This window comes from Phocoena phocoena, chromosome X, assembly GCF_963924675.1.
Source record: "Phocoena phocoena chromosome X, mPhoPho1.1, whole genome shotgun sequence".
Taxonomy (NCBI): Eukaryota; Metazoa; Chordata; class Mammalia; order Artiodactyla; family Phocoenidae; genus Phocoena; species Phocoena phocoena.
Genome location: NC_089240.1, coordinates 27,660,419 through 27,679,129, shown reverse-complemented (window position 1 = coordinate 27,679,129; position 18,711 = coordinate 27,660,419). Strand labels below are relative to the sequence as shown.

At 39.0% G+C, this 18,711-nt stretch overlaps 1 protein-coding gene across 4 annotated transcripts in view; it reads left to right on the top strand.

Moving 5' to 3' along the window:
- The window catches only part of DMD (dystrophin), a 2,035,184-nt gene that overhangs the window by 1,339,928 nt on the left and 676,545 nt on the right, over positions 1–18,711 (top strand). For 2 of the 4 annotated variants that reach the window (XM_065901098.1, XM_065901100.1), the window contains one exon: positions 9,640–9,872. In XM_065901098.1, the coding sequence (XP_065757170.1) occupies positions 9,640–9,872 (233 nt within the window). Of the gene's footprint in view, positions 1–9,639; positions 9,873–18,711 lie in introns of those variants that run through there. The other 2 variants (XM_065901101.1, XM_065901099.1) reach the window with 1 other exon arrangement.

Genomic DNA, 18,711 nt, shown 5'->3' with positions numbered 1-18,711 from the left:
ATCTTTTTTGGTGAGTTCCAGTGTCTTCCTGTTGATGATTGTCCAGCAGCTAGCTGTGATTCTGGTGTTCTCACAAGAGGGAGTGAGAGCACGTCCTTCTACTCTGCCATCTTGGTTCCTCCTGGAGAAGTATTTTAATTTATCCAAATTTTAGTTTCCTCTCCTATAAATTGGTGGCAATGATGCTCTCCCTGCCCACACTGGAGTGTTGTGGTGAGAAATCCGTGGAGAAAATTACTAAAAATGAATACTGTTTAAAGTTCTGTACAGATATAAGGTATTATTATGAATTCAGACCAAAGGAGTCAACATGTTATAACTACTTAATACTGCTTCATTTACATTGCAGCTAATGGTTCCTCTGCCTTTGTTCTGCCTGATGAAACTCTAGATTGAAACTGTAATGAATCAATCTCTCTTTCCACCTCTCTCCCTCTCTCTTATACGTCCCTTAAGGATTACGTTATGCTTCGTTGTAATCTGGATAACAGCAGCAGCGAATGTTGTTTGAGACCCTACTGTGTATCAGACATTGCACTGGGTTGGTGAGGAAGAAAAAGATAAATTTGATACTTTAAGTAGCTTATCTCATCTCAAGGGTGAGGCTTGTGAGGGCCTGGTACGTGTTTAACAACTTAAAGAACTCGTTGCTGGTTATTTTGCTACTTAGGGTGAAGACGTAGCTTACCCAAACAAATATGAGACTCATTTAGACTGAAGTACGTAGAGACCGCTGCTTACCTGGTTTTGCTCTTGCTTTACTGAAGAATCTTATCTCTAATATTCAGGTAGGAGCAATTCCGTTAAAAAACAAACAACAGATTGGGTCGTTTAATTCAAGAATTTTTCAAGGTGCTAAAAATTTTGGTAGAATAGCAGTGTATTTGCTGTAATGAGAACTGTACAGTGTTCTCTAACTGGTTATACCCAAATGAATATATGGATTTTATTCTGATGTCTGTTTTAGAATTGATGATTTTCCTTCATCAATAGCATGGTCTTTATTATGGTCTGATGTGGCTTTCCTCCCCTTGTCTTCTGCACTGGGCTACGCACTTCATGGCTCTCATTATCGCATTCTGTACTCTTTTCATTTACATTGTTTTAAGTGTATTAACGATGCATTTTACTGAAGGCTTTGCTTTTCAAATATCCTATAAAATGTTGGCTGCCTGATTTACAGGCATCAGAGAATGATTATGTGCATCTTCAGTTCTCTGTCTTTCACACCTTAACTTGAAGACTATTTCTTTTCTAAACTGTGTTCTCTTTGTTGGATCAGCATGTGTTTTATTTCTGTAGCAATGGGAGGGTCATTTTAAATCTTGTTTCGGATGCAAGTCTTTAATAGGTAAAAATGTATGTTGTATCCGATGTTTATTGTTGTATAACAAGCTCCCACCAAATGTATCAGTTATTTATTGTTGTATAACAGGCTACCCCCGCATGTAGTGGCTTAAAATAAGAATCATTTATCTAGCTCATGATTTTGGGGGTCTGCTTTAGGCTGGGCATATCTAGATGGTTCTTTTGCTAGTCTCAGCTGGGCTCACTCATGTATTAATGGTCAGCTGGTGGTCAGTGACCTCATTCATGTGACTGGCACTTGGTTATTGGATGAGACAGTGGATGTGACAGGGCCACTTGTCTGTCATCATTCAGTAGGCTAGCATAGTTCACATAGTGGTGAAAGGTTTCGAAGCATAGCCCAATGGCCAAGGTTTTCTCAAACCTCTGCTTGTGTCATGTTTACTAATATCCCATTGGCCAGAACAAGTTACTTGGCCAATCCATATTCAGTGAATGGAGAAATATACTACAGCTCTCAATGTGAGCATCTGGAATATCTCACTATGAGGGTATAGATGCAGGAAGAAAAAGAATTTGTAGACGTTTACTCTCTACCAGAGATGCTTTCACTTTTATCATCATGGCATTTCCTGTGTAATATTATTTACTATTCCCTCATAGCTATAGCTTCAAGTATTTACTATTTCTTCAGTGCATGCCCAATATCATGAGGTTAAGAGAAGCACTTAATTTCACTTAATCTGTAATTTGAGGTGTAAGAGAGCACAAACTTGGATAGGCATAAAGGATGTCCACTACAAATGCTAAGCAAGTATATAAACCATACACACACCCATGCACACACATACCCACCCACCCCCAAAACACACACACAGGAAGAGGAGGGGAGGAGAGAGACTGAGAAAGAGAGAAATTGAAAACCCTTTCAATTAGTGATTCTCAACCAGAGGCAATTTCCCGGCCTTCAGAGGACACTTGATAATGTCTGAAAACGTGTTTGGTTATCAAAAGTGGGATGTTGCTCTGACCAAGGATACTGATAAACATCCCACAATGCACAGGACAGCCACCCACAGCAAAGACTTATATGTGCCAAAGTATCAACAGTGCTAAGGTTGAGAAACACTGCTTTTTACTGAGTACATGTATGAAGAGTTTATATAATGTGAGTTACGAATCCATATATGAGTAAGAATTCATATATGAAAACTAGAAGATGCAAACTAAAAAGGGGGAAAGGCAAGGGTTATTTCTATCTTCAAATTAGTGAAGAAAGGATGCAAGTTGGCGTGAAGTCAGATTGGAGATATTTCTCAAGAATAATATCTGCCTTGTGGGAGGAAGCCAGGTTCACTTGATTTTTATAACCTATATTTTTATGACTAGTTCAAGGTGATCTTCTCTCCCTAATTAGAATGGATATTAGATTATTTTGTGGATACTACATATTATAAGCTATAGCTCTTGGAGTCAAAAGTATTTGAGTACTTAATAATTTTTATATATTGAGTGGGACATGTAGGAGAAGTATCTGATGGTCCTATCAGTCTTAGAAATAGGTGTAATGGTTAAGCACACTGTCTTGGCATTGTCACTTGTTAATGTGAGATCCTGAGCAAAGTATTTTACCTTTTAGTAAAATGGGAATAATGCTAACCCTGAAAATCATTTGGTAAAAATTAAAGAAAACAGGGCTTATAAGTAAACTTGCCTGGCATACAGAAAACCCTGAGTAAATGATTGTGGTGATAGTGTGGGTGGTAATCTCTCTTCCAAGAAGCAGTAAATATTTCTTATTTGGATTATATTCTTAGTAGCAGAAAAGAACCAGTTAAAAAATTATAAAGTAGCATCACTAAGCTTTCAAAGTCTATGGCTCTTACACCCAAGAAATCTGTTTCTAAAATCCAGAAGTATAGTTGTTTATCATGAATCTTTGACTTCCAGTACTCTAGGACTCGTCCATGTATAGCGCAAGCCCTTATTGTGCTAAAATGTAAATAATTGATGATAGTTGAATCATATATATTATTTCCTCTTTAGAATGATGAGAAAGGATACAGAGAAAAATAAATGTTTATGGGTTCACAACATTTGTTTCTAATTTTCCACACGTACCTACAGACTACAAATATTTAGAGAGAAGTGAGGTTCTTTTCGAGTCCATGCATGATTTCTAATTTTGGTAACATGTACTTTCTTGTGCATGTTTCATTAAGCTACGTGCCATCCTTTTAAATATTCAAAAAGAAAAATATTTTCCCATGTTGCTTACATGGAGATAGTTATTTTATCTGTTGGTGATATGGATAAATAGCTAAAACAATCTTTCCTATAACTCTAGTATTAGATAGTAATTCAATTTAACCACATATACAGGATGGTACTTTTTAGATATCTGTGTTAGTGTGGGTCCAATAATTTATCATTTCATCAGTTGACTGATTTTTCAAATATCAAAGTAAAAAAATTACCCACATTCGTACAACAAAGCTAGAAATAAAATGTGTTCCTTGTTTTCTTATCAACCAAAGGAGACCTGTCAATTACAGAAAAACCACGTGTGAATACTTCAAAGGAAGTATTCCAAACACATTGTGTGTTTTTTAAAACATTTAGTAGTTCCTCTAAAGCTCTAAGTAAAGCTATTAGTCTGACTAATCATGTACCCTCGAAACCAATTAAAATTTTAGACTAGAGAAATATTCTTAAAACACTTTTGAAAAAATGAGAGTTCCCTCCTGAAGCCAACACCTTTTAATCAACAAAATACTCAGAGCAAAGCTGTGGTTTGCAGTAGTATATTACACCTAGTGTTACTCATGCTACTATTCTGGTGTGCCAAACTTGATTCCTTTCAGAAAATTTGAGTTTGACTTTTTGTATGCTTAACTGTGGAAGGAAAATACAATTTCTAGTAGAGTTATCTTAATTTTCTAATGAACACATGTGAAACACGTTATGCTACAATCATTAGTAGTCAGACTATACAGGCTCTGTGTGTGTGTGTGTGTGTCTGTGTGTGTGTGCACATATCTATTCACATACATATATATGATGTGTGTATCTATCTACCTGGCTTAGCGATACACATTGTAATACGTGTGGTTCTGACGTGAATTGATTAACCAAGGACACTAGCCCCTGTTGCTGGAGGGACGGTTAATAGTGTGACACCTTAAGGACTGTTTTCCACCTAACCCCATGCTGGAAGAGATGCTTCTTCCATCGGACTTGAGAAGAATGACCTTGGTCTCGGTGATGGTTAAAGAAGCAGAGATTTGAAGCAGCCATTCCTAGGGCCAACTCCTTGCAACCCTGGACAGTGGCCTGAGGCAAGAGGCAGACATCCAGGCAAGCAGATCAAACTGTACGGGCGTTCAACGGGGGCACGGAGGAAAGGATCCCTGCCGGCAAGAGGGGAAGCCATTTTCCGTGCTCCTTAAGGAAGAAAACCTGGAAACCCATCCTAGAACTTCGTGCTTAAGATTCTGTGTAGTCGTTTATGTATCCTAACTCCTTCCCTGATGAGGGTTATGGGTTGAGAGAACTCTCAACAAATCCTCTTTCCATCTTTTAAATTATGAAGTTAACAGAAAACTCCCATGGAATGACGAAATATCCCTGCCTGACCCTTGGTGTCAAGATTCTGTGGCTCAGTCTGGACAAAACCACTTAAACTGCCTCCTTACAGATCCGACCAGCCCACACTTTACCTAATGAGGTGATTTGCTTATGTTTCTAGTAAAAGGACAGTGGAAAAGAAGCAACCTAATTTTTTTTCTCTTTAGCTAAAAGTAGAGGCATCTGAATATGCAGTATGAGTCAATATATGATATACATAATAAAATATGATAAATGTTCTCAGGACCTCAGGCTTCCCTGGTGGCACAGTGGTTAAGAATCCGCCTGCCAGTGCAGGGGACACGGGTTCGAGCCCTGGTCCGGGAAGATCCCACATGCCGCAGGGCAACTAAGCCTGTGCACCACAACTACTGAGCCCGTGCTCTAGAGCCTGCAAGCCACAACTACTGAGCCCACGCACCTAGAGCCCGTGCTCCACAAGAGAAGCCACGGCAACGAGAAGGCCGCGCACTGCAGTGAAGAGTAGCCTCCGCTTGCCGCAACTAGAGAAAGCCACACACAGCAACAAAGAACCAAAGTAGCCAAAACTAAATAAATAAAATAAATAAATTTATTTAAAAGAAATGTTCTCAGGACCTCAAAATTTTTCCATTGAAGCATCTTGCTTAATAAAAAAATTAAAGTATGTGCACATACATGGATCTAGAGACAAGTCTTTTTAGGCAGAATGAAATATTTCAAGTAGTGTTGTAGATAGAATTGACCCTAATAAAATGTGTGTCATAGATGGAGATTAGCCTCTTTCTACTTCATGATATAGCACTTTTTTTCTCTAGGAGACCCAAAGTTTCTGGAGTTTAGAACCCAGCTCTCAAGTACTATCAGCTACCCTCTAGCCATATTACAAATAAAATTAAAATTCCCCAACCCTAATAATGGTGCAAGATTTTGTTCTTCCTAGTGATGATTAGATTTCAGTAATAAAATGTTAAGGATTCAAAGTGTTTAGGACCCAAAAGAATGGTGTAATTCTATGCCTCATAGAGATTTTTAGTTATAAACTTACCCTGGTCCTCCACGAAACATAGAAATCTAGAGTTGGTATTTGAAAAGGAATTGAGACTTTTGTCTGGGGAAGGGAGAGGAGTTTTCAAGAAGAATATAGAGCATATGGAAGGGCACGAAAGGGTGAGATGGTCTGTGCTAATGGGAGAATGCCATATAGAGACTGAGGTATGGGGAAGCATGGGAAGAACGGAGGGAGGTGAAGCTGGAGTATGAAGTCTGGTTCTAAGAGCACAGGACCTGGAAAGCCATGCTAATTTAGAAAGTGAGCAGCCAATAAACATTGAACAGCAAAAGGGAAAGGAGGAGGAAAAACACACACATACACATGCTAGGAGGTGACTTACCATATCAATTCATAAAATACTAATTAGAACAATTCCATGTGATTGGTACTGTTTTCCTCATTATGCGGGTAAATAATCTGAGGTTCAGAAAAGTTCAGTTTAGCAAGCATGGTATAATCCCTTACCTCCAGATGCCTGTAATCTTGTCCAAGATTGTATATCTAGGAAATGGTAAGACCAGCTCTCTGTGAGGGAAGTACTATTATAATCTCCATTTTAAAGAGGTGTAAATGGAGATTCAGGGAGGTTAAGTAACCTGCCTAGGGTTACACAGCTTAAAAATGGCAGAGCAAGGGTTTAAATCCATCAGTCTAGCCTTAGATAGTCTGTTTTATACTCTGCTTCTTGATCCAGTGTTGTTTCCTGCTTTTCCCCTCTTGATAGAAAAGTAGGGAACATAAGAATTCATTGGTTCTATTTTCTCCCTTTAATATTTGACTTTCCATTGCCTTCCCCAAGCAGTGGCTCATTATTTTCTTGCTCTTAAAATAGCTAAAATCACCTAAACAGCAAGAGCCTTGGCATGTTCTGCGTTCTAGGCTTCGAGAAACTGTCTTTAGATGTTCTCTTTTAGCACTCGCCTTAGATAGAAGGCCTCTAAGTTTACTGAAAATCTTGCTGTGCAAAGACGTTTTTTGTTTGTTTCATTCATTTATTCAGAGGTCATCAGTTGAGCATCTTCTAGATTCTAGAACCTGTGGGAGGTGCAGAAGATAAAGCAGTGAGCAAAATGGAAAGTTTCTCCTCCCTTCCCCATTGGTAGAAAGATGTTTTCAGGTGTTGAGGACTGGAGGAGACAAGACCAGCCATGTCCTGACTGACCGGTCCATAAATCAGATCCTTTGCCCATGACCAGGGCACAGATGGCAGCATTGCTCTACCTCTCAACTCTCCTCTGAATCTGTTTCAGCTGTCTTTCTACCTGGTGATACTTTTTCCTCATTGGAGAATTTTGCGATTTATCATCCCAATATTAACTGTACTTTCTAGTCACCTTAAAACGTTCTGTTTTTCGATCTCTGGTCCTAGCCTTTCTTTTCAATAGACTTTTCCCTCCACCCCCCCCCCCAATGTGTTTTCCAGAAAACAGTTGAAGTCTGATGATTCTCTGCATTCTCGTCCTTCACTGTAGAGAAATTTAAGATGATGTGATCATTTCCACTTCATTAAACACTTCTTTGTTGGTCAGAAGCAAGTCTAGAGAAAAAAATCGCATTCCTTCTTTCTTTTGAGGGTGAATTTTTCAATAAGTCAAGTTAAAAAAAAAACCTTGTCTGACACCTCCCAGAACCTTGAAATCCTCCTAAAATACTATATGTTGCCTGAGTATCTGTTGTTATCTATTTTCAGAACAATTTGTCCATATTTCCTAGTCAGCTAGACATTCCACAGTTAGCTCCTACAGTGATATTTTAATTTAGCTCTCTTTTCATCCGCACCCATGCATTCTCTCCAGGGATTCAGCTCCTCTCTTGGAATCCCTTTTAAGATTGCTAGATCCTATTGGCTCCCATGCTTTCTCCTACTAGACTGTTGGATCACAGATGCTATTTCTGCTTCAAATTATGTTTCATTCTTTCTAGAAAAAAGCCTCAGAGTAGTGAGATAGCTTTGGGAAACTATTTCTTCTCTGTCTCCTCAGTATCATTGTCCTTCAGTCATTACTTCTTGGCATTAGTTTTTTATTCCATCTGACACCTCACTTTTTTTCTTTCTACCTTGTTCAAGATTATTTCTTCCATCTGTAGGAACCTCTTGTTCTCCCCAAGAAGCTTGAGAGACAAGAGACTTTCCTCCATTTCTTTCATCATCTTCTCTAACAAAAAGACAACCTTAAAAAGGCAGAAAGTAATATAACCATGAAAAGTAATTTATGGCCACCTCAGAATGGAATGCCAGTATGGCACATTTTCTTCATGTTTCTAGAACAGTTCTCTTGTCATCCATGCCTCTCAGGCTTCCCGTTGAGATGCTGTGTTTTGCAGCTTTCCCTCAAAGCTTCCCTTCTGAACTATATAGGCCACTCTTTCTCTACTACCAGTCTCCTGAATATGTTAGGCTCCAGAGGCCATTGGCTATAAACTAGACCTGACATTTCTTGCCCTTGTTCATGCACCTTCGATAATCCAGCTGTTGGTATTTAGTATCAATTCACACCAGCAAATTCAGCCCCCTTCAGTACATATAGGGCCACACAAGACCTTTGACTGAGTTTTCCCCAAATACTTTACGTATTTCGACCCCTTATCTCTAACTTCTCACCACATTTGTTATCACTGTGCTTCTTATTTATCAGATATTTATAAAAATAGTAATACCTAACAGTATTACCTACTAGTGTCCGGAACTATGCTAATATTTTCCTGTTATTTTTCTGGTATTGTTCTGTGTACATTTCTTGTATTAGTCATTGAATCTGTACAAGTGCCCCTTTGACATTTATCCTGTCATTATCCCTCCTTGCTGAAGAGAAAACTTGAAATTTAGAGAGGTTTAGTAACTTAACCAAGGTCACAGAGTTCCTAAGACAGAGAAGGATTCTCTCCCAGGTGTTTTCACTCCAGAACTTCAGATCTTAACTGTTACCATGTGCTACCTTACACTACAGTGTTCATCACTATTCATATTAATTTAATATTTCTTAATAACCTTGAAACAGTGTTTCACTATCCGAGTGGAAAAACTTTCCTAGCTCTGATTTTCCAAAAATAATGTAGCTTGGGTTTTCTTCACTGCTAGCCACTTTATTACCAGTCTGAAAGAAAAGGAGAAAATATATAAGCTGCTCCCAGTATAAAATACAGAGCAAAGACAAGAACATTTCATTGGCTTTGATTTCCCTAGAGTCCACCTCCAAACTAATTTACTTCCTATTCGAGGAAATCATAAGTTCGAATTAAGATCTTATCCAATCTTTACTTTTTTCTTCCCCTTGAATGAAAAAAATAAGTAAAACTTATTCACCTGGCAAAGCCTGAATACTTTATATTTTTCTTTACCGATTCCACAACCTGTATAATTGTTATTGAGAAGGACTTTTTAAATTAAATCAGTTGCTCAGCCATGATGATAATCAAAATCATTTTGAAAGATTGTTAAATATGTATTAATGAAAAGTTGGAAACTTTGAATTTTTCTATCGTGGTACTATATAAAGTATCCACATCAGGATAAATTGTACTTATAATTTTAAAATTATATTTATAATGTCATAAATAATACTTTGGCTCAAACTGTTACACCTAAATTAGCTTTATTATTATTGAAATTGGCTTCTTGTGTTTCTAATTTTTCTTTTTTTCTTTTTTCCTTTTTGAAAAAAAAAATTTAGCTCCTAGTCAGACTGTTACGCTGGTGACACAACCTGTGGTTACCAAGGAAACTGCCGTCTCCAAACTAGAAATGCCATCTTCCTTGCTGTTGGAGGTACCTGCTCTGGCAGATTTCAACCGGGTTTGGACAGAACTTACCGACTGGCTGTCTCTGCTTGATCGTGTTATAAAATCACAGAGGGTGATGGTGGGTGATCTTGAAGACATCAACGAGATGATCATCAAGCAGAAGGTATGGGGGACAAAAGAGAAGGGCTGGTAGAGGTTTGTCTTTAAAGTGAAGATTTTCCACAAGTCATTTCCCACCAGTTTTTAGGTAGCTTTTCTCTGTGAGCCAACACACTACTCTCTCTACTCTGTTCAGTCTTAAGTATGATCAAGGAAATAAATGAATGCAGTTGTCTAAAACAACCATAAATTACAAAGGAATAATGTAAAAAATAATGTAAAAAAGCTTAGCCCTTAAAGTATAGTTGGCTTAACTAAATTCACTAAACATCTGGTATTTTTAAAACCTATTTTATATCAAATAAATAGCTCATTTGAGCTGTCTACATTGGAAGTGTTTGTTTTGGCACTCTGCAGCCATAATATACTACAGAATCAAATATAATAACCTGGGAATTGGTTGTTCACTCTGCTGAGTTGTCCATGCCAATTCTCCTCCTCCAATGATAAGGATAATTGAAAATAAGCTACAAATAAAAAAAGAGAAAAGTAACAAAACATAGTATATTTTTAAATACTTTAGATGTTAATATTCGTATTTATTTAATGCCATACTCAAGTAAACATGTTTTTAATACAACGATTGCATTTCTCAGCCTCATTGGAATCCATTCTGCAAAATTATGACATCAATGAGAAACATCAGAATACATTGACATAAATACGGTTCACTTAGCTAAAACAAATATACCATATATCTTTTATATTTCTGAATGAATAAGAAAAGTAGATTTGAAAGGTTTATATGCTGTAGTTTTTTCACTTGTAAATGATGTTCAAGTCTTTTCTAAAGAAGTAATAAATTGTACTGAAGTTGTTTAGAAATACTTTTTGAAAAAACAGGGACTAGGGCAGACAGATTTCTTTTTAAAATGAACTTCAGCAATTCAGTAGGAATGAAAATAATTTAATAGTAAACAACCTGCATTTAAAGTGTCTTGATCTTAGACTCAGAGGACGTGAATTCAGTGGTCTTTTTTTTTTTTGCGGTACGCGGGCCTCTCTCTCACTGTTGTGGCCTCTCCCGTTGCGGAGCTCAGGCTCCGGACACACGCAGGCTCAGCGGCCATGGCTCACGGGCCCAGCCGCTCCGCGACATGTGGGATCTTCCTGGATCGGGGCACCAACCCGTGTCCCCTGCGTCGGCAGGCAGACTCTCAACCACTGCGCCACCAGGGAAGCCCCAGTTGTCTTTTTTTGTCATTTGCAAATGCCATGATTGTGGTCAAATCATGCTCTGGATCTTGGTTTCCTCTTCTAGGTACAAGGCACAAAGGATTCACATATACCATATAGTGTTGGAGATGTGTGAATATAAAGATATGTAAATATTATATAAATATATATGTATAGTTTGTTTTACTACTGCTTTATAACAAGTATTAGTAGCCAAATTTTTCCAAAAAAGCAACCGAAGCTCATAGATGTCACACTCCTAATAAGTAGCAGAGCAAATATTCAAATCCAAGTCTGTTTGGTGCCTAAGCCTGTGTTCTTACTACGTATACTGCCTGCCAGTATTAACTGTAAATGTGGCTACCATTTGGTGATATGTGTGTATTTGAAAATATAGTGTGTGTCAGACACAAAGCTGAGCATTTTACAGTTGCAGTGTGCTGATACATAAAGAAACAAGAGGTACATTCTTTCACAATATCATACTGAGCTATTCCACTACTTCCGGGACTGTTCCTAACCAGAGGAGACAGTATGTTATGATGCTTAAAGCATGGGCTTTGAAAGCAGATTGTATGGGTTTAAAGTTTGGCTCCTCTACTATAGCTGTGTGACCTTGGGTAAGTTATTCAACCTCCCTGAACCTGAGGTCATCTATCTGTACAATGTGGATAATGATACTATGTTCCTTATAGGTGGTCATGAGGATTAAATTAGGTAGTACATGAAAATGCTTCCCACCTTGCCTTGATTACTGCAAGTATTCAACTAATGTCAGTAATTAATACTAGGCGCTAAGCAAACTATGTAAGTCTGCCTATTCATGGTATTTGTGTTGTGCAAACTGTATGTCATATAATAATATTACACGAAAAGAAGAGCTCATTTCCACACCTGGACCCCATCTGCTAATGACATTATGGCCTCCTGTAAAAGACACTAGATACTAGAGTGGGAAAGATAATTCACACTCCTTTGTAAAACGTTTGATGCCTCTTCAAAGTGATAGTCTTTCACGACAGGTCCAAAAGTAATTCAGAGGAGAAGTTCAAGTGCCATGTCTAGGGTCACAGAAAGCCAGTACAGTTGTCAGTCACACAGGGGATTGGTTCTGGAATCCACCATGGATAACAAAATCTGCAGATACTCAGGTCCCATAGTTGGCCCTCCATATCCGTGGATTCTGCACTGTGGATTCTGCATCTGCAGATACGGGGGGCTGATTGTATTTCTATTGAAAAAAAAATCCCCGTATAATTGGACTTGCATAGTTCAAACCTGTGTTATTCAAGGGTCAACTGTATTATAAATGTTCACACACACACACACATACACACACACACACACACATACACACCTGTAATCTCTCTTCTCTTGCTAAATAGTGGGGATGATTTTCCTGCTTCTTCCCCTTACATTAAAAAAAATTATAACGATATTGTCAATTCCTGCCTTGTATAGCTACAGTCACTAAATGGTCAGTAAAATGACCCTAAATAAACATTAAACAAATGTGTGTGTGTGGAGGGTTATAAAAAAGAGAGGTGAGTTTGGGGAAGTATTGATTGTAATATCAGGGAAGAAATATTTCCTCTATGTAGAGTGTTAAATAAAGCAATTCTAATTTTACTGTTTGAGGTGTGAGAAATGATGCAGTGTTCCACCTGTGCTTTATAAACAGTAAAACACTATCAATGTCAATTTACTCATATATTCTTTTAGTAAATTTTTATTGAGCGACTACTAAGTGCCTGGGAAATACAGAGTTAGACAAGATAGGAATGCACAGATTAAAGAAGATGATGGGAATAAAAAGCAATAATAGCACTGTGATAGAAATAAATTTCAGGATAATACCTAGCACATATTTAGCGTTAATGATGCTAGTCACTGATCTAAATAATTTGTGTGTGTCACTTAATGCTTACAACAACACTGTGAGATTTATACTAAAGCACAGTGAGTGCTTGCGTAAGTAATGTTGTAAATAACTTGCTCAACATCAAGTAGTAAAAAGATAGCACTGAGATTTGAACCTAAGCAGTCTGGTTCCAGAATCCCCACCCTTAGATGCCATAGTTTTCCACTTCCCTGGGAATCCTTGGGCGATGCTCTAGGGACTTACTTCATGGAGAGGGCATCTCCATGCCCAAGGAGGAGAAGAGATGTCAGGAAGAGCTTCTTGAAGAAGATAAAACCTAAGCCAAGCATTAAAGAACAACTTGGAATTAACCGGGTAGATAAAATGACAAAGGTGATCCTGGCAGAAGGAGCTGTGCTTTTCACTGAAGTAAACAGTGCAGTATGTGATAGAAATTGTGATTCCATCTGGCTGAAACTAAGGGGATGAGGAAGAAATTTATGATATTGCATAGAGAAGGGTAGGACTAAAAAATGGGGACCCTTCCTTGCCAGACTAAGGAGGGTTTTTAAGAAAAATTATAATTGACATACAATATTATAATAGTTTCAGGTGTATAACCTAGTGATTTGATATTTTTATCTGTTACAAATTTGTATGATTTAATGCGTTAATCCGTTATAAAATAAGCCACCATACAGAACTATTACAATACAGACTAAGGAGTTTTGATTATGGCCTGCGGCTGGTAACAATCTTGAAAGGATTTTAAACAGAGAAGTAAAATCATCAAATGTAGTGTAGTTGCATATTAGGTAGGTTTCTCTCCATGCAAGCAAGGGAAAGTACCCTCTGATTAAATCAGGCAGAAAGTAAACACTGTAATTAGCTTGAAGGCAATGGAAAAAGACCTAGAAAAAGAAAACGGACCTGAGTATGCCTGGGCATTTAGTTAGCAGGTACTACTTGAGTCTCTCTGTGATCCTCTCTTGCTTTATACTGTGTAACTGTTCAAAATTTAAAGTCCTGGGAGGAGTCCAGTTGACCATGCTTGGGTCACACCCCCATCTCTTAGCTAGAGGAGAGCAGAGAACACTGATTTAAAACGCTTTCCTTCCAAAGCTCCTTACACTGGGGGAGAGGTCATTTCCTCACCCCTCCTCCCAATGTAAGCAATATGTTTATCTGTTTTAACTTTGCAATATGGAGACCTGAAATAAAACTGTTTATGCCCCAGTACTCTAAATATAAGTTCGTTTGACACCTGCACATACAGTAGTTGGTTCTCAAAAAAAATGTAGATTGTGAGGGAGCTTCAAGATGGCAGAAGAGTAAGACGGGGAGATCACCTTCCTCCCCACAGATACACCAGAAATGCATCTACACGTGGAACAGCTCCTACAGAACACCTACTGAACGCTAGCAGAACACCTCAGACCTCCCAAAAAGCAAGAAACTCCCCACATACCCGGGTAGGGCAAAAGAAAAAAGAAAAAACACAGACAAAAGAATAGGGACGGGACCTGCACCAGGGGGAGGGAGCTGTGAAGGAGGAAAGGTGTCCACACACTAGGAAGCCCCTTCACGCGCGGAGACTGCGGGTGGCGGAGGGGGGAGCTTCGGAGCCGCGGAGGAGAGCACAGCAACAGGGGTGCGGAGGACAAAACGTAGAGATTCCTGCACAGAGGATCGGTGCCGACCAGCACTCACCAACCCGAGAGGCTTGTCTGCTCACCCGCCGGGGCGGGCGGGGGCTGGGAGCTGAGGCTCGGGCTTCGGAGCTTAGATCCCAGGGAGAGGATTGGGGTTGGCTGCGTGAACACAGCCTGAAGGGGTTAGTGCACCACGGCTAGCCGGGAGGGAGTCCGGGAAAATGTCTGGACCTGACTAAGAGTCAAGAGACTTTTTCTTGCCTCTTTGTTTCCTGGTGCGAGGAGATGGGGTTAAGAGCGCTGCTTAAAGGAGCTCCAGAGACTGGCTCGAGCCGCGGCTATCAGCGCGGACCACAGAGACGGGCATGGGATGCTAAGGCCGCTGCTGCCGCCACCAAGAAGCCTGCGTGCGAGCAGAGGTCACTCTCCACACCTCCCCTTCCGGGAGCCTGTGCAGCCCGCCACTGCCGGGGTCCCGTGACCCAGGGACAACTTCCCCGGGAGAACGCACGGCGCGCCTCAGGCTGGTACAACGTCACGCCGGCCTCTGCCGCCGCAGGCTCGCCGCGCATCCCTACCCGACCCTCCCCCTGGCCTGAGTGAGCCAGAGCCCCCGAATCACGGGCTCCTTTAACCCCGTCCTGTCTGAGTGAAGGAAAGCCGCCCTCAGGAGACACGCACAGGCGGAGCCGAATCCAAAGCTGAACCCCGGGAGCTGTGAGAACAAAGAAGACAAAGGGAAATCTCTCCCAGCAGCCTCAGGAGCAGCGGGATTAAGTCTCCACAATCAACTTGATGTACCCTGCATCTGTGGAATACCTGAATAGACAACGAATCAAACCAAATTCAGGAGGTGGACTTCGGGAGCAACGATATATATGTTTTTTTCCCCTTTTTCTTTTTTTATCAGTGTGTATGTGTATGCTTCTGTGTGAGATTTTGTCTGTATAGCTTTGCTTTTACCATTTGTGCTAGGGTTCTGTCTGTCCGTTTTTTGTTGTTGTTGTTGTTGTTTGGGGTTTTTTTAAAGTATAGTTTGAGCATTTGTTATCATTAGTTGATTTGTTTTTTAGTTTGGTTGCTCTCTTCTTTCTTTTTAATTTTTTTTATTACTTAAAAATTTTTTTAAATTATTTTTTCTTTTAATAACTTTATTTTATTTTATTTTATTTTATTTTATCTTCTTCTTTCTCTCTTTCCTTATTTTCTCCCTTTTATTCTGAGCTGTGTGGGTGACAGGCTCTTGGTACTCCAGCCAGGCATCAGGGCTGTGCCTCTGGAGTGGGAGAGCCAAGTTCAGGACACTGGTCAACAAGAGACCTCCCAGCTCCACGTAATATCAGACGGTGAAAATCTCCCAGAGATGTCCATCTCAACACCTACACCCAGCTCCACTGAATGACCAACAAGCTACAGTTCTGGCCACCCCATGCCAAACAACTAGCAAGAGAGGAACGCAACCCCATCCATTAGCAGAGAGGCTGCCTAAAATCATAATAAGGCCACAGACACCCCCAAACACACCACCAGACGTGGACCTGCCCACCAGAAAGACAAGATCCAGCCACATCCACTAGAACACAGCCACTAGTCCCATCCACCAGGAAGCCTACACAACCCACTGAACCAACCTTAGCCACTGGGGACAGACACCAAAAACAACGGGAACTACGAACCTGCAGCCTGCAAAAAGGAAACCCCAAACACAGTAAGTTAAGCAAAATGAGAAGACAGAGAAACACACAGCAGATAAAGGAGCAAGGCAAAAACCCACCAGACCTAACAAATGAAGAGGAAATAGGCAGTCAACCTGAAAAAGAATTCAGAATAATGATAGTAAAGATGATCCAAAATCTTGGAAATAGAATGGAGAAAATACAAGAAACGTCTACCAAGAAACTAGAAGAACTAAAGGGCAAAAAAACAGTGATGAACATCACAGTAAATGAAATTAAAAATTCTCTAGAAGGAATCAATAGCAGAATAACTGAGGCAGAAGAACGTATAAGTGACCTGGAAGATAAAATAGTGGAAATAACGATGGTAGAGCAGAAGAAAGAAAAAACAATGAAAAGAATTGAGAACAGTCTCAGAGACCTCTGGGACAACATTAAAAGCACCAACATTCGAATTATAGGGGTCCCAGAAGAAGAAGAGAAAAAGAAAGGGACTGAGAAAATATTTGAAGACATTTTAGTTGAAAACGTCCCTAATATGGGAAAGGAAATAGTTAATCAAGTCCAGGAAGCGCAGAGTCCCATACAGGATAAATCCAAGGAGAAACACGCCAAGACACATGTTAACCAAACTGTCAAAAATTAAATACAAAGAAAACATATTAAAAGCAGCAAGGGAAAAACAACAAATAACACACAAGGGAATCCCCATAAGGTTAACAGCTGATCTTTCAGCAGAAATTCTGCAAGCCAGAAGGGACTGGCAGGACATATTTAAAGTGATGAAGGAGAAGAACCTACAACCAAGATTACTCTCCCCAGCAAGGATCTCATTCAGATTTGATGGAGAAATTAAAAGCTTTACAGACAAGCAAAAGCTAAGAGAATTCGGCACCACCAAACCAGTTTTACAAAAAATGCTATAGGAACTTCTCTAGGGAGGGAGGGAGGGAGACGCAAGAGAGAAGAGATATGGGGACATAAGTATATGTTTAAGTGATCCATTTTGTTATAAAGCAGAAACTGACACCATTGTAAAGCAATTATACTCCCATAAAGATGTTTACAAATAAATAAATAAATGATATCATGGAGAGAAGTAATAAAAAGAGGATGCATTTATAGTGCAACAAAATGTTATTCTTCGTTAGTAATTAATAATTATTTTTCTCATTTCATAATATTGTTCTAATCAATTTTGCTCCAAATATTGCAATAATGTCTCAATCTTGAATATATTGTTAAATATATTAGAGCTTTATATTTACACAGATTTCTCAATAAAAAATTACAATATAAAAAAATGTAAATTGCTTTATGCATAATGTGAATGAAATGTGATAAAGAAGATTCATTTTTAACAGAGATTAGAGCTGGGGGATTGTAATTGTAGCTGCAGAGCATGAGAAATTAGAGATGATGTAATAAAATGTCTTATGACTCTGGGAAAACTTAGTTTCGAATTTATTAACTTCAGATCAAACTTTAGACATGCAGTGATTGAAGTATAGTCCCCAGAAAGGGAATAAGGACACGGCCTGTGAATAAGTTAGCTTTTCATAGTTGTAGATCTTGAATTGAAAAATCACGCATTTGATACTAAGTTTCTGTTCTCCTTTAGCATAAGTTGTTTAATTAAATTCTTATTTTAGAAAACAGGGGGCTGCTACCATTTAGAAATGAAAATAACTTTTACTAAGTGAATTACATTAAGCAAAAAACAGAAGTTAAAATTACAACTGTAATTTTTAAAAGATTGTTAAATGTAGCCATTTAAAAAATTAAGCAACTCGACTGCTTAATTTTAGAGTAAAAATTATACCACTATATTGTAGAGGAATAGAGATGTGTGTGAAATATGCAAATTAAGCCTTTAAAAGTAAAACATACATGAAGCTCTAAGTTTATTTTCTAAAATTGTGAATTTATAGCAGAGGATGACTTGTAATTTATAGTTTAGTGTCAGAGAAATCTGATAAAAAATGCTTTTCCTATTTCATCACATGTTTAAGTAAAGTAGCTCTGAAATAAAATTGTTGTGACAGTTATTCACAGTTTTCTTTTACTGACACAATCTATCCAATGAAGGAGAAAATATGTCTAGAGTTTTTCTCTGAAAATTATGACTAAATATGACCCTTAGAGAAAGGAAAGAAGGAGAGACAGAGGAAGGAGAAGAGGGAAGGAAAGGAAGAAGAGGAGGGAAGGAAGGAGGGAAGAATAGGAAAAATGGAAGGAGGGATGGAAGGTGAGAAGGAGAGAGAGAGGTTGGGGCTAGAGGGTTGTGGCTGGCAGATCTGGGGACAGGTTGTGGCAATGGATAACCGTAATGTTATCAATAGGTAGGATTTAGGTGGCCATTTGATATTGTTGTTTTTTCTACTACTGGTCTCTGATTGCCTGTGCTAAATGAATTATAGTCTTTTTTCAAGTCATTTTGGCCAGGTGTTCAGGGTAATTCACCACTAAATCTGAGCC